The following is a 17580-nucleotide window of genomic DNA, read 5'->3' as shown; positions in this document are numbered from 1 at the left end:
CTTCCACCAAAGCAAAAGGATCCAAGAAGCTTTATCATTCCTTGTTCTATAGGCAATAATTATGTGAGGAGAGCCTTATATGATCTTGGATTGAGTGTGAATTTAATGCCCAAGTCAGTATTCTTGAAGCATGGAATGGGAAATACGAGGCCAACCACCGTTATCTTGTAATTGGCCAACTGATCCCACATACGACCCGAAGGAAGAATAGTGGAGAAATTTGTTTTCCGATTCGATTTTCTTATCCTTGATTGTGAAGCTGATGACAATGCACCCATCATTTTGGGGTGACCATTTCTAGCCATTGGTCGAATCTTAATCGATTGTGATAAGGGTGAATTCACCATGAGAGTGGCAGATCAAAGTGTGATCATCAATATATTCAACACACTCAAGTATGTGGATGATTCCGAGGAATGTCAATGCCTTCAAGATCTTGATTCAACAGTGGAAGAGAAAGCTGCAAAATTTTATTGTAGCAATTTAGTGCAGATTGAGGACTATGTGAAGCTTAATGAAGAAGATAGTAAAGAGCTCAAGGAATTCCCAACTGAGGTACATCACTCTAGCATGCTTGTAGCTAGACTAGGTATGCGATTCAAACCTTTAAACTTTAATGAATTTATTCCTTTAAAATCATCGCTACAACATGAACTTATTTTAGAATTAAAGCCTTTTTCATCACATCTTAAGTTTGCTTATTTGGGTAGTAATGAGATATTGCAAGTGATTATCTCTTATAGTCTTAAACCTAAGGAAGAATATAGCTAGGTAAATGTTTTATCACAACATAAGAAAGCTTTAGGTTGGACTGTGACTGACTTGAAGGGTATAAGCCTACTATTTACATGCAAAATATTTTGCTTGATGAATGTCATAGCAATTCGATAGAACCCTAAAGAAGGCTTAACCCTATTATAAAGAAAATTATGATGAATAAGATCATTAAATGGCTCTATGTTGGGGTAGATTACCCAATATCTAAAAGTTAATGGGTCAGCCCGGTGCAATGTATACATAAGAAAGGAGACATGATCGTGGTGAGTAATAAGGATAATGAACTCTTACCTATGAGGACCGTCACGGGGTGGAGAATATACATGAACTATAGAAAGTTCAACAAGGAAACCAAGAATGGCCATTTTACACTCCCTTTCATCAATCAAATGCTAGAACGATCGGCAGACAAATCTTTTTATTGTTTTCTCAATGGATAGTTTAGGTACAACTAGATTGTTGTAACACCAGAGGATCACGAGAAGACAACCTTCACATGCCCCTGTGGTACTTATGCCTTTAGGAGGATGCCCTTTGGACTTTGTAATGCTCTAACAAGCTTCCAATAGTGTATGTTGGCTATCTTCTCAAACATGGTGAAAGAATTTCTGGAGATCTTCATGGACGACTTCTTTATTTTGGGCAATGATTTTGAGAATTACCTTGGAAATTTAGCTAAGGTACTAAATACATGTGAGGAAGCCGACCTAGTGTTGAACTGGGAGAAGTATCACTTCATGGTGAGTGAGGGCTTTGTTCTAGGCCACAAGATCTCACACAAGAACATCGAGGTGGAGAATGTCAAGGTTAAGATGATCAAGAAGTTGCATCCACCCACCACCGTGAAGGGAATTAAAAGCTTCTTGGGACATGCATGCTTCTATAGGAGATTCATTAGACTTCTCCAAAATCTCCAAGTCGTTTTGTGTTTTGCTATAGCAAAATCAGCCCTTCATTTTTTAGAAAGATTGCTACAACGCATTCAAGGAGCTGAAGGAAAGACTTGCCACAACAGCCATAGTCATTCCACTAGATTGGACTGCCCCATTTGAGCTGATGTGTGATGCAAGCAATTATGTAGTGGGAGCATTGCTAGGGTAAAGACGAGGTAAAATTTTTCATGTCATATATTATGCTAGTCGTACCTTGAATGAAGCACAAATAAACTACACAACCATTGAGAAAGAATTACTTGTTCTATTATTTGCTTTTGATAAGTTTAGGGCATACTTGATAGGAACTAAGGTTATTATTCACATCGATCACTCAGCTATCAAATATTTAGTGAATAAAAAGGATGTTAAACCTTATTATGTAGATACTATTGTTCCAAGAATTTAACCTAGAGGTTAAGGATATGAAAGCTACCGAGAATCAAATTGCCAATCATCTTTCTAGGCTAGCGAATAAAGATTCATTCCATGACATAATATAAATTAAGGAGGAATTCTCTAATGAGAAAATTTTATTTCTCGCGACAATTTCGTGGTATGCTGACATTAATAACTTTCTTGTTAGTGGTATTTTTCCTAATAATTTAAATAGCCAAGGCAAAAGGAAATTCAAACATCATATGTGATACTACTATTGGGATTAGCCTTATTTGTTCAAGCAATGTGCCGACCAACTGATTCGAAGGTATGCATCTGAAGAGGAACAAAAAGATATTCTATTCCATTGACATACATCTCCTTGGGGAGGTCATTTTGGAGGGGCAAGAACTGTTACAAAGGTCATGCAATCGGGTTTCTATTAACCCACACTCTTAAAAGATACTCATCTCTTCTACGAGGCATGAGATCGATGTCAACTCACTGAGAACATATCGAGGAGACATAAAATGTTTTTGTAAAATATTTTAGAAGTCGAACTCTTCGATGTATGGGGAATATATTTCATGGGACCCTTTCCATCTTCCTTTGGTGATTTATACATCCTCCTAGGAGTGGACTATGTGTCCAAATGGGTTAAAGTCGTGGAAACTCCAAGAAATGACTCCAAGACCGTGCTTAAGTTCCTACGCAAGAACATCTTTACAAGGTTTTAATCACTGACAGCCATCATAAGCGATGAAGGCATCTATTTTGACAGTAAGTTAATTACTAAAGCATTACAGAGATATGGGATATAACATAAAATTGCTACAACATATCATCCCAAGAGCAACATGTATATGGCAAGGACTGGTCCCCCAAGTTAGATTAAGCACTTGACATGTCTGGGCATATTATACAGTATTCAATACTTCACTTGAGATGTCACTATTCAAACTAGACTATGGAAAGACATGTCATCTTCCTGTGAAGCTAGAGCATAAGGCCTATTGGGCAATCAAGAATCTCAACATGGATGTCCAGCTAGCTAGATATAACAGACTATTAGAGCTAAATGAGATGGAGAAATTCATCACTCAAGCATATGAGAATGTCCGCCTGTACAAAGAGAAAACAAAGGAGTAGCACGAAAAAAACCTTTAGTCATGACATTTTCATGAAGGCCAACAAGTCATCTTATATAATTCTAGGCTGAAGTTATTCTCGAGAAAGTTAAAGTCCGAACAGGTACACCAAGTATAACCCCATGGGACGATGGACATCAAGAACCTCGACCATGGCACCATCTTCAAGATGAATGGCCAACAGTTAAAGGCCTACACTAGAGCCCTCATCCTATGTGACAAGTCATCACTTATCCTCCATGACGCATGAGAGTTTGTACTCACTACCGTTTTTCTTTATCTTGCTATAGCATTTTCATTTTAATACTATGTTCATAAATAAAATATTTTTTTTATATTTACCATGTTTTCACACTTTTTCTTCTTGATTTTACAAATTTTCTTTTTAGGTTTTTTATGAGGCAGGATATGGAGAATAAGCCCACTGAGCAAGCTGCCATGATCCTTATTTCACCTGAAATACCACAACATATCCATTAGCATATTAACCCACCCATACCCAGGATATCCCTACCCCAAAGAAGTAACACACCACCACCACAGTGAGGTACCTCCATTTTCATTTCCATTAGCATTGCATTTCATTTAGTTTGTTTTCATTTAGTTTTCATGTATTGAGGATAATGCTTCCTTCAAGTTTGGGGAGGTAATGTTCATAGTTAGAAATTTGCATTTATAATAATCAACAGATTTTTACTATTGCATTTGTTAGGTTTTAAGATAGTTTTTAGAATAATTTGATGATGCCCAATGATGATGAAATTTTTAAGGTTGTGATTGAATGTACATGATTGTTGAGATTGGTAGAATTGACTCTAAGGCTTTATTATTTGTGATTAAACATTTAAACGATTGTATGATCTCTAAGCTTAAGAGTTTTAGCAATTTTTTTATAAAATAACTCTTGCATGCCTTAGCATGACTGATAAATGAATGCTTGAAAGGTTATTTTAAACTCCTATGTGATTAATTGAATATTATGAATTGTGAATAAATGCTACGGTATAACTGTAGAGGGACACTCTGTTTTGCATTGTTTGCCCTGGATAACCCCTTTAATAAATGGCAGTAATGGCAAATGAGTAAATGAAAGTAGTCACGAGATGACTCTACATACTAGATCGGGGATGGAATGTTTGCTCCAATTCATCTAGAGTTGAGGATGGTATGTGAGATGAGCTGACACCCCTTGTAGTAGTTAAAAAATAAGAAATTGAAAAAAAGAAGAAAAAAAGAAAAAGAAAAATAATGGGAGTATAACTTGAGCTTCATTGATTAACAAAAGCTAAAGCATAATAGAGAACTTGATTAGGATTTTTCTAACTCCGTTAAGCATAGATTGGATAAAATCACACATAACATGCAAATGATCTTTTATTAAGGAAAAATTCTTAAAATCATAATGTGTCTAAAATGTTGAAAGCCTATGTTTGTGAGGGCTGAATTATGCCTTGCAACTGTCTTGGATTGAAATTTTTCATAACATTTCTTCTGTTGATTAATATTCATTGCTTAAGGACAAGCAATACCGTAAGTTTGGGAGTGTGATAACTCCGTAAAAGGTCATATTTTATGTTCTTTTACTTAGGTTATTGGTTGTTTAAAAGCCCATTTAACTACATATAGTTGCATTTAAGTCTATGAAGTTGTGTTTGGTGGTTTAATTTTGCTACAACATTTTATTGTTGAAATTGATGTTGCGTAAGGGGAAAGGTCATGTTTTGTTGATGATGTGCAGGTAACTGATGCTAAAGAACTAAGAAGAATTGAAGAAATGCTATAACATTTTAGACGGTATTTCTGGGTGCAGAGAAAGACAAAAATGACAAAGATATTTTTAATCGCTGCTAGATGTCCACACATGAAACCTTCTCTGCCAGCTGTTCAACCCAAGAATATAAAGATAATATTTTCTTAGGTTACAAAAGGAATTAAAATCCCATATTTAAGGGGGAATTTAAGAGTCACTTGAGAGTTAGAGTGTTTTATTATGAATTAAAGAATCTCTTGGGAGTTAGAGTGTTTTATTGTGAATTTAAGAGTTATTGGAAGTTTGAGAGTTTTTTATTTTTTAGTATAAATAAGATAAGAGATGAAGAGAGAAGTGTGTGACAAAAAGAGGCAAAACAAAGAGCTCCATTCTTTTCTTTTCTTTATTTTCTTCCTCCTTTTGTGGAGTTCTCCATAACTAAGCTCCAAGGGGATAGCAAGCTAGGCCTTTGAGAGAAGCTAGCTTGCTAAGGTGGTTCACAGTGGTTCAAGAAAGCTCACGGTGACACTTGGGAGTTCTCTTCTCCTTTATTGTTTTTCACTTATATTTATTTGTGGCTTTTGTAATGGAACAAATGATTATTCTTGTGGATGATTTGTACCCCACCATAAACTAACCTTATTTGGTGTGGGTTAGCTTTGGAAATTTATATTTTGTTTTAATGAATTGCTTATGCTTCCATGTTTAAATGTTGTTTTGTTCATTGTTTAAATGTTAATAGCTTAAACTTGTAAGAGCTTTCGAGAGTTAGTTATTTTCTAAGTTTTGATGCTTAATATCGATAGAGTTAGGTTAGATCGACATGAACAATGGAGATAAGCTGGGATGGTAAGCCTTTAACTCGCCTTAGTTATAAGGAAAGGGTTTCAATGACTAAAAGGGGTAGAACTTAACCGATATGATTATGTTACAGTTTACGTTGAGAGGTATTGACATAGCATTTTCTCTGTCACTTACTAGAGATATCCTAGGACCACTTTAGTAAATTCTGTCGAGCAACATACTCATTGAAAATGTGAACCATTCTAGAGGCAAGTCATAGGATTCCTTAGTAAACCTTGTTATTTATCCCTCTTGTAGCTTGTTTGTGAGAGATTGTCAAGTTATCTTATTTCATACTTTAGTGCTCAACTTTATTTTGTCATAGCAATTCTTTGACTTTACTTTTTTACCATAGCATTTCACAATCCACATTTCAATACTTTGCCACAACATTCTTACTCACTTGTTTTTAACGCAACATAGACTATATTTAAGTTATATATGCATTAGCTTAACTTGGAAATCCCTTCAATGCATGTGGAGACGATACTCACACACTACTATATTACTTCTTCGATTGTGTATACTTGCACAAATTTGCGTTTAATTTATAGCACTCACATACACAACAACTAACAATTGACACATATTATTTTCACATGCATTTAATGAATGACATATGCATGTCATGTCACCAAAGTAATGATGTGACCTCTGCCACGTCACCCGAACTGATAATGTATTTATGTCAAATCATCCAAAGTGATGACATGTTGTGTGCCACATCACCCGAAGTGATGATGTGTCATGTGTCATGTCATCCAAAGTGACGGTGTGTTATGTGTCACCTCACCCAAAAGTGATGATGTATTATATGCCACATCACTCAAAAGTGATGACATGACACAATTAAACACATGAAAATATCATGTCAGCAACATTTGTTAGCGTGTTAGTCAACTAACGGTTTCCATCCAACAGGGACTATTTTGACCAAAAATTGAAACATTGGGAGCTAAAATACTTCCAAAAAAAGAATAGGGGAAAACTAACCATTTGTATAAACGTTTGGAGCTAATTTTATTATTATACCTTTATTTTTTAAATGTCAAGTCAGACGTACTGGATTAATGGGAGTTAATAGTCGAGCGACCAAAATCGAACGAACTAATAATGTAAGGGATTAGAAACATTTTTTTTGAATTGGTGACCAAAATCGAATGGACCAAAAATATAAGAGACAACCAGTGTAGTTTACCCTAAATCTTAAGAAAAATTTGTGAATATTTATTAGTTTCGTTACTCAAATACTTGGACGTGATCACATCAAAGTCTAAATTTTAGTATTGATATTGATAAATGATGATAAATAAACATGCATGCATGTATATATATAATCCTGAAAAGCTATCATATTATTTAAAAAATGGCAAAAGTTTTGTGCCATACAACTGTCACGCCAAGTGACAGTAATAAATGATAATAAGGTAATTTACACGCTTAATAACTAATTAAATTTATTCTCTTTCCTATTTTATTCATTGTACTTATAATTTTTTTAATTTGCTCATTGAACTTTATACATCGAATTTTTTTGTCACTCGACTATTTACTTAATAACAACTGCATAACGTAAAATTAACTCATGTTTTTAGTTTGATATCAAGTTTGAATTTAGTTTAAAATTTAATCAAATTGGATTTTTTAATTGATATAGTATTAAAATTAACTTCAATGTTTATCAAAATGACATGTTAATCTCTTTTCTTTTTATAGTATTTTAACCTTCAACGTTTCAATTTTGATTCAAAATGACTCTGATTGGATGAAAATTATTAACTAATTGTTAATGCACGTTACTAATGTGACGTGACATTTCCATCAATACTTGATTAATAATGCAACACATGTCATGTCATCAACATAGGTGATATGAAATATATCATATCACCACCTTGAATGATATGACACGTAACACATCAACAATTTAACACGTGAGAATATCACATTAACAACATGCATTGACTGTTAGTCAACTAACAGTTTCCATCCAACATGAAACATTTTGAAAAAAATTAAAAAGTTAAGAGTTAAAGTGTTCCAAAATAAGAGAGGCTAAAATAATCATTGTGACAAACGTTGGAAGCTAATTTTGGCATTATCTTTTTCTAATTCAGGTCAACAAACTAGACATGTCTCGTCCCGTGCTCGAATAACCACTTATCTAACGAATTCCATCTTATGATTTTTGAAATGTTTCATGATTATCTCTCATTTACTTCGTCTCATTTCAGTATAAATATGAGCTAAGCATGCAATACCATAACAAGGTTGAAGGCATGCACCCATTAACAACTCCAAGCACGCTTGAATATTGAGAGTTTGTCCAACAATCTACTGATAAGGTACTTAACTTCTAATATAAGATAGAGATAGAGTTACCTTGAATCAAATGATATATGAAAAAGGCTAGATGGTAACTCTTCAGCATGCATCCCTTAAAAGCCATTTTCATAGCCCTTTTCTTCTATTTTTCCTCTTCCCCGCTCGGGGATAAGCTGCAAACTGACCAAGGGGTGTATAAAGTTATGTTTCTATGCAAAAACTACATTTGCATACAAAACTCTGGAAATTATTACCTCTTCTGCATTTTTTTTTTTGAGATCTATATTACAAATCTATTGTCAACCTATACAAAATTCAAGTTTGATAGGATCGGGGGGAAAGAAAGAGAAACCATCAAACCTCATTCAAACTTCGGTCTTTAACATGCAAAATATGCCGACCCCATTCATGGGATCTTGCAGAAGGAGCATAACTTTATAGTTCTAGTGACTAACAACCCACTGCTAGGGATGGACAAGATGTGAGTGTGCCGAGTGACTGCTAGTGCTTTCCTGCTGCCCAAAACTTGAATTAGGATGAAGCAGTTCTGCCTGTGGGAATGAGCCATTGGGTGGCACATCCAGCAGCAAATCTTGGTCTGAACGTTCATCAACAAAACCGAGAGAGTGCAACACCAGCGAGCTGCCATCAGGAGGCAATGCAAACAGGCTTCTCGGGCTAAAGCAAGAACCATCGTTGTCTCTGAGTTCCTTGTTTTCATAAGCAGCCTTCATGATCCCTCTTTTTGGACTCTTTAAAGTCCTTGCTTCTGAAAAAAGAAAAACAAGTTTTTTCTTGAGCAAAATGCCAGTGTAGCTCATAATAATTCAAACACCTCACAAGATTGACACTTGACTTAAAGATGAAATTTATTTAGTTACAGAGAGAAAACTTCATAATGTTTCATGTTTGCAAGTTTATTTCTTTCATCCAGTTTATCAACTGTTCTTATTACTTTTTCGAAAAATTGCAGCTGGGTTATTTTCACTTTCACATTCAATGTTACTATCAAGTTGTCAATATAATTTATAGCAATATTTATTTCACATATCTTAAGCCAAAAAAAAGTTCATACAGCGCAATTCCAAAAGAGAATTTTCTAACCTGCAATTTGACTGTCATGTGATCTCTTCGAAGTTACCGAAGTATGCAATGTAATGGCATTTGGTCCTCTAGCAAGAACCGACCCTCCAACATTCCTTTTACATTTCTGCAGCAAAAGAAAGGCTTTTAGACATCCAGTGAGCACGACAAGTTCATGCCAAGGTGTCACCACTAAAGATAACCAATTGAAACCTTGAGTTCATGACAGCGTTCCACCCAGTGAGATTTCGTCAAATTAAATAATGCAACTCGTTTTAAAGTCTTGCAATCTTCAGCTTTCACCCCAGGAACAGAGATATCAAACACCCCTTCCTCGAGCAGTTGCTGAAAGTAACATAAGTTATCCTTGAATTGAGGGCTTTCAAACATGTTTTTGAGGCTGCAGATGCAAAGACAACTATCAGCAATTCCATTTTCCACATCATGTTTCAATCATTCTCATCATTTTAGATTAAAAATAGCCGTTATACGATCGAAAACTATTATTACCGTAAATGCATCCCATTACACAAAAAACATGAAAAGAAAAGATGTTATTTTCCCTCACTTGATAAAAGAGTAAAAGAGGTACCTCTCGGGGAGTTTGGCAATGTCAAGTGGAGGTAGATACCGCAATAACTGCTTCTGTTCGTCTTTTGTTAAATGCTTCACATATGCCTCAAAGTTGATAATATCCTGCAACACAAAAAAAAATAGCATCAAATAATTGAGAAAGAATATCTGCAGTGATGCAAATTTTTCATGGTAACTCGACCCTTCCTTAAGACGGAAGAATTATGTGAATGATTTTTGAACATCCAAAGTCACCAACTGTAATCAAACTTATTGTGTCTGAGAGCTCCATTGAGAGGATTTTAACATATAGCAGCTGTAAAGTTGAGGTCTAAAGAACTTGCCCTCAGCGAATCAAATAAAGCAAAAGAAATACATAAGGGAACTTACACTCAAATCTATGTTACACAGTGGTGAATTATGACTTTCCAGCATAACTAATTTTTCGTGTTGAACCTGGTCTCTGCCAAATGTAAGAAAGGAAAAGAAAACACATATTAATCAACATGAAAGCACCATTCTCCCATATTTCATCCCATGCACAGCAATTATTTGCTTTAGCTTATGGCCAATGAGGGAATGAGTCATGAGTCGTGATGACTAATAAATTGTCTTCCTGAAAAACTGAAGGGACAAAGATATTACAACTCGGAGCTTTTTTGAGATAAGTTCCATGTCTTCCATTGCTGTAAGAAATGTACCACTTACATAAATATATTTAACCTTTCTGAGTGGCCATCGTAAATTTTCATAAAATCTTCAGTTAAAAAAACCACATGGTCCACACTAATGCTAGATTCTTAATTACTAGATTCTGTAGCAACTTGTAAAATACCATAATAATAAGTACAAGATTTACCTCTTAAGTTGCTCATGCAGCATCCCCTGTCCAGCAGGGTTCTTCACCTTCTCAATTCCATGTCCTGAAAATTTGATGCCCTTGATATCACTATATGCAGGGAAGCTTGATGAATGTGAATAAGCCTCATTCATTGAATATTGTTTGTTTTCAAATGAGAGTGAGCTAGCTTCTGATTCTTCTTCTCGAGCTATTGAGCTCGGATGTCTAATCAGAATGCTTCCATGTCCAATCTCAACAGAAACCATGGGAGTCTCACTCTCGAGAAGCAAATCTTCCTCAGAAGATCCAGAGATATACGAAGACTGTTGTTCATGTAAAATAGTATATAGATCTTTTGTAAGTTTCTCCACTGGAGATGGCTTTGGACGATTTACACATGTTCTTTTCTTAGAAGGTATCATTGAGTCCCACACATTAGATTGAGCAGGCCCTGGAAAAAAATTAGAAAGAAGACAAATAGTATTTGAGACCATTTTAAAACTACAAGCATGCAGCTAAAATGAAGCCACCGGCATCAGTCAAGCTTATGTTGTCAATGAAGGTAAAATCTGAGGATGTAGATTAAAACATCAAGATAAACTGCTAAAGGAGAATATTTAATACGACAAAAAAGGCATTATCCGAATCATGTTGTCAACACATTGTTTCCACTGAAAATTCAGAAGTCTCAAAGATATGAAAAGCCTTATTCATGTCAGTTGTTCATTGCACATCGAGAAGCGTTAAACCATAACAGGTTGAGATTCAACCATTTCCAGAATCTTTTTTTATAATGTCAATGATAGCACTCATGAATCTCCAATGAGTTCAGAAGATAGACAGAGATATTCCACTGAATTTTAGTATACGACCCTTTAATGACTAAAAATTGCAATTACTCCCACACGGTTAGAGATGAGGAACACTAATGACATTGTCACCAACCTGTCAAGTCACTACCATCTGCACAGCCAAATTGTGCACAGCATTCAGAATTAGAAATGGCTGATCCAGAGCTTGATCTATTACTAGTATCTTCATCCACAAATTTACGAAAACCCAGGTTATAATCAGGGGAAACAATAGTTGTACAATCATTTGACTTTCTTTTCAGCAGTTTCACTTCTTTGTTCTTATTTATAGATATGCTCTTCACTCTGGAAGCCAGATGATCCTCAGGTTCTGCCCGAGCATGAAGTGGGGTATATTTGGCAAGTGTTCCTTTTGTTCTCCACCGCGATCCACATGCATTACACAATACTGGCTTCTCCGGAGGTCCATTGCGCCAAAGAGGAGTACCTATCACAACACATTGTTCACAATAAGTATAGAGTGATTAAGGACAAAAGATATTTTAATTGTGTTATGCTTATGGCTGTTGCAAATGGAAAGAAACATTAGCCAAATTTATAGATATTTAAGCCTTGAGGGGAGAAACAAAGAGTGCATAAAGAGTTTAGTATATTCTTAGCCAAGTTCAAAGACATGAACATCATCACACAAGTCTTCTTCAAATTATGGCCAAAAGGATAAACATCTGTAATCTATCGGAGATGGACTTGAGTAATAATGAAAGTCAAGCGAAACTTGCATTTAGCCTCAAAAGATAATATTTGCCAACACCATTTTAGTGCTCAAGGTTCGAAGGAATTTCTAAAAGGCATTCAGGATTGATGCCCTTGCTTAACCCAAAGCAAACGAGGATTATCGTGCCTCCCTTGACACTTTTACTTGAAACAATTTAACACTCGTATCAATGACCAGAAAAATTAGAATTCCACAGAATGTTGCAGTAATGCAGACAGTAAGTTCAAAGATTATAAAACACTTCAAGTATTTGATTAATGGTGCACTAAATTTTACACTTTTAGAGTGTAAATTTTACACTTCAAGTATTTAATTAATGGTGCACTAAAGGGTCAATACAATTAACTTCAAAATATAATTGAATGATATCCCGAACAAAAGCGAATAATAATAAAAATGGTTTAAAATGAGTAAAGTGCAATTCTTGAAAAATGGTTCACATTTGTAATGGAGTCCATTGAAGTTGAACAATTCTTATCAGTAAAGAACAAACATAAGAGTGCTGTCTTCTTTAACACTGAATTTTAAACCAAAGCTTATTTAGGAACTCATGGCAGGCGCACCAGTAACGGATCAAAACGATGATGTTGCAAGAAAATACATTCCATTGGATTGAATTGAAGAGAAATGAGGTTTGACTTGATTTTTAAGCTTACAAACATCAATGGAGCAATTGGAAACCAATACCAATCAAATATTGAATCTGAAACTGCAAATAACTCAACAAAATATGCAATTCCCCAGTATCCAAGAGAATTAAGACTCATTTTCCCTTGTGAGATAAGCTCTAAGCTTGAACACTAACCCCAAGAGATATATACAAGGCTGAGAAAATGTGGTTGAAAGAAACAACAGAATTCAATACCAAACTCAAGTTCAAAGCATTACATGGACTGAGAAAAGACACTCCTATTGTTCTAAATCCATACACAAACAGAAAAACACAAAGAACAGAGTATATTATAAGATTTATTATCTTTGTTCATATGATCTGCTTATACATACGGTTATTCCCCTTCCAAATTCCCATGAAAATTTTTTTTAGCCCAGAAAATATACCGATATAAAGAAAAAGGTTGAACATTTACATATATTCCAGAACCCAAATTTCAGGTTTTTATTATTATTTCTAAAGCTTTCTATCCAAAAAGTTAACTGGAGAAACAATAACTCACTTGTAACTCCACAATGATAGCATGGACCTTGTTTGCCCATATCTTTCTTTCTTTCTTTTTTCTCAAGGGAAGAAAAATAAGTTAAAAGAACAGAATAAAAAATTGGTGAAAAAGAGAGTAAAAATATCTATTTATTGGCAAAATCTTTAACTAAAAATTGAAAGCGCTTTATATAAATTTAATTGATTTCTTCAAGCTTTATATGACATATTGAACTGGGTATTAGAGGTTTTTCTGCAACAACCCAGAAAGCTAATCTAGTTTGCAGAAGAAAGCAACAAACCCAGGAAATGAAAAATACCCAGAAGAGCTTTTATGTCCTTTTAATCAGTGTAATAAACATAAAAAAAGCAAGAAGAAATGAAAGATTTAAGAGATGGGTTTTGAGCTTAGAATTTGTACAATCCAATGGAGAGAAAATTTTATTAAAAATAAGGAGACTATTGAGAGGAATCTAATAAATGGATGTGGAAGGAGGAAGGTTAAACGTGAAAGAGAAAGGAAAGAAAAAGCAGATAGCAGTGTCTAGTGTCTTTTGCGTTTGTGTGCATTATATACCACCTCTTCTTCCTTTGTAGCTTTTATATTAAAGAAAAAAAAAAAAAACAAGATTTATTTATTTTTGTATTTTTTATTTATAAATAATTTTTTGTTGCCATCCCAGTGGACTTCGTCCTGATTAATTTGGATTGATCTGTGTAGATCGATCGCACACTTAACTTTGATAGGTGAGTCTCTCAACCAATTTTTTTTTACATACATAAAGACTTGAACTTAAGATCTACTTAAAAATATCAAGTTGTTTACTACTCAAACCAACCACATTAGTATTTATAACATTATTTGTTATCACTTATTAGCTTCAAAATATAAATAATAAAAACATAAGTTATATTAAGTATAATACATTTTTAGGTATATTAATTTCTAATGAAATTAAACTTCTTGTTAAAAATATTTATAATGGAATTTTAAAATAATAAATATGGTAAACTACTTATTTAGGCACTCATCTATTCACACGGTTCCGTTTTGGTCACTCAATTATTTTTAAATTACACTTAACGTTACGTTTTTATCACTTACCGTTAAAAAAATAAACATAATTATTAACATGTCAATTTTCTATATTTTTTCAATAATTACATTACATTATTTTATGGTAACACATCAGTATCACCATTAAATTTTTTACGGCAGATGATCAAATCAGAATAAAATGTAACATTTGATGTAATTTTCAAAATAGTTAAATAATCAAAATAAAACTTTAAAATTTAATAGGTGATTAAATACATAACTTACTTTAATAACTTTTTGTATTTATGTTATAAATACGTTGTTATATATTGCATATTTGTTGTTGCATAGACTTACAGCTTTGTTGATGTCTATTAAAAATATTTGTTGGGAGGAATTAAAATATATTAGTATTATATTATTAAAAAACATAAATAAAAATAAAAATAGTAACAATTAGGAGTCATGGGTGGGTCCCAAGAAGAAGTCATAACTGCTGGTTCTTGGGTAGCTGGCTCCTTTTTAAACTAGCTTACTTCATATAGGCTCCTTTTTCGTCTTGCCTACCCATTCTTTTGAAATTATTAATATTTAGTTTAGGATAAACTACACGGGAGATCATTAAACTATGGAAAAAAATAATATTACTACCGAACTTTCAATTGAATCAATCAGATCACCCAAATATTTAATTGATTCAATTAAACCACCGGCCGTTAATTTTTGACAGAGATGGTGATGTGTCCGTTAATATTAATTGAAATAATTATATATTTTGTCCTTAATATTTACATATTCTATCAATTTAGTCACTATTGTATTTCAATTAAATAAATTTAACTATCCAATTAGAACGGGACACATGTCAATATATGATTAGAAGATTTTATTTATGAATTTTAAATTATTTAATTAAAAAAATTCATATTTAATCAGATGGTGACACGTGTTATCACCAATTGAAATGAAAATAAAAGGATAATTTTGTGCTCAAGGGGAATCAAACTAGGACTGGTTGATAGAGCAAGCGTCAAACCATTAAGCCAAAGGTCCCTAATGATTTAAAGTTACAACAATTTATATTTGACTTGTAAAAGTTTATTAATGATAAAAAATTAAACAAAATATTTGTTTAAACACATTAATAAAAAATTAAATAAATTAATCATAACTAATAATCTTCAAATAAACTTTGGTTCGATTAACGGTTAAAGAAAAAAATTGGTTAATTCGGTTCGGTTAATCGAACCAAAATTTTATTTGAAAATTATTAACCGAACTGAATTAATCTAAGCAAAAATTCGGTTAATCGAACCAAATTTATTTAAAAAATTATTAACCGAACTAATCTAATTTGAAAATTATTAACCGAACCGAACTAACTGAATTTTTTTAAAAATTATTAACCGAATTAATCGAAGAAAAAATTCAGTTAATTTGGTTCGGTTAATCAACCAAAATGTATTTGAAAATTATTAACCGAACTGAATTAATCGATTTTTTTTAAATTACTAATTGAATTAATAGATGAAATTTTTTTGTTAATTCGGTTTGGTTGATCGAACCAAAATTTATATGAAAATTATTAAACAAACCAATTAACCGAATTTTTTTAATTATTAATCTAATTAATCAATGCAAAAAATTGATTTATTCGGTTCGATTAATAACTAAATTAATTTGAAAATTATTAACCGAACCAAATTAACAGAATTTTTGCATCGATTAATTCGATTAATAATTTAAAAAAATTGGTTAATTCGGTTCGGTTAATCATTTTCAAATTAATTCGGTTCGGTTAATAATTTTCAAATAAATTTTGGTTTGATTAGCCGAGCCGAATAAACTGAATTTTTTCTTCGATTAATCCGGTTAATAATTTTCAAATTAATTTAGTTTGATTAATAATTTTCAAATAAATTTTGATTCGATTAACCGAACTAAACTAACTGAATTTTTGTTTCGATTAATTCGATTAATAATTTTAAGAAAAATCGGTTAATTCGGTTTGGTTAATAATTTTCAAATAAATTTTGGTTTGATTAACTGAACCGAATTAATCGATTTTTTTCTTTAACCATTAATCGAACCAAAATTTATTTGAAAATTATTATTCGTGAATAATTTATTTAATTTTTTAATAATTTTTTAAACAAATAATTTGTTTAATTTTTTATCATCAACAAATTTGTACAAGTCAAATATAAATTATTGTAACTTTAAACCATTGAGGATCTTGGGCCTAATGGTTTAGCACCTGATCTATCCCTTAATCCCTTGTTCATTTTCCCTTGAGCACAATATTATCCCTTTATTTTCATTTCAATTGGTGGTGACACGTATCACCACCTGATTGGATAAAAAATTTATTTAATTAAATAATTTAAATTTATAAATAAAACCTTCCAATCATATATTAACACATTTCACTTCTAATTGGATAGTTAAATTTATTTAATTGAATTAAAATAGTGACTAAATTGATAGAATATATAAATATTAAGGACCAAATATAAAATTATGCCAATTAAGGTTGACGGACACGTCACCACCTCTATTAAAAATTAACGGCCGGTGGTTTGGTTGAATCAATTAAATAGTTGGGAGATTTGATTGATTCAATTGAAAATTCGGTGGTCACATTGATTTTTTACCATAGTTTAGTGGTCTTCCGTGTAATTTACCCTTTAGTTTATACATATTTTTTTGGTTAAACTACGGGATTAATCACTTTCGTTTAAGCTATATATATTTTTCCTCACTAAATTTGAAAAAAATAAGATTTGGTCACTTTCGTTTTATTTAATTAAGATGTGATCATTGATGGTTAACTATCGTTGGACCTTTAATGGATTACTGGCGTGACAATGAATTTATAAAATTAAAAGGGTAAACTACATAAATGGTTACAAATGTTTGAGTAAGTTTTCATTTTCCCCATAGAAGTTTCAAAAATAACAAAATTGGTCACTAAAATATCAAACAGGTCCTCGAACAATGATTTTATATCTAATTTATTCCAAAAGCTTTCTAATTTTCCAAGTTTTGCAATCGAATATTTTGAACGATAAACAAAAAATTAGAAAGCTTTTGGGGTAAATTAGATATAAAATCATTGTTCAATGACCTATTTAATATTTTAGTGACC

The 17580-nt window shown here is 32.7% G+C and overlaps 1 protein-coding gene across 1 annotated transcript; it reads right to left on the bottom strand.

The window, feature by feature from the left end:
- Positions 1–8604: 8604 nt before the first annotated feature.
- Positions 8605–13754, bottom strand: LOC120146357 (GATA transcription factor 26-like). The gene is made up of 8 exons (XM_039159947.1): positions 13413–13754; positions 11596–11949; positions 10669–11101; positions 10200–10272; positions 9829–9932; positions 9450–9636; positions 9258–9363; positions 8605–8922 (listed from the first exon to the last, which is right to left on the bottom strand). Exons 1-8 carry the CDS (start codon positions 13450–13452, stop codon positions 8618–8620), a joined length of 1602 nt encoding a protein of 533 aa, XP_039015878.1. The 5' UTR covers positions 13453–13754; the 3' UTR covers positions 8605–8617.
- Between the last annotated feature and the right edge of the window lie 3826 nt (positions 13755–17580).

Source organism: Hibiscus syriacus, unplaced genomic scaffold (genome assembly GCF_006381635.1).
Source record: "Hibiscus syriacus cultivar Baekdansim isolate YM2019G1 unplaced genomic scaffold, ASM638163v2 tig00110912_pilon, whole genome shotgun sequence".
Taxonomy (NCBI): Eukaryota; Viridiplantae; Streptophyta; class Magnoliopsida; order Malvales; family Malvaceae; genus Hibiscus; species Hibiscus syriacus.
Note: the sequence above shows the minus strand (reverse complement) of the source record. Positions and strands in the feature narration are given on the sequence as shown.

Excerpts from the sequence above, each read along its gene's own strand:
- LOC120146357 (XM_039159947.1), bottom strand. The coding sequence starts at position 13,452 with ATGGGCAAACAAGGTCCATGCTATCATTGTGGAGTTACAA. Across the intron at positions 9,364-9,449 it reads AACGCTGTCATGAACTCAAG|AAATGTAAAAGGAATGTTGG; the intron begins GTTTCAATTGGT and ends CTTTTGCTGCAG. Across the intron at positions 8,923-9,257 it reads ACATGACAGTCAAATTGCAG|AAGCAAGGACTTTAAAGAGT; the intron begins GTTAGAAAATTC and ends TTCTTTTTTCAG.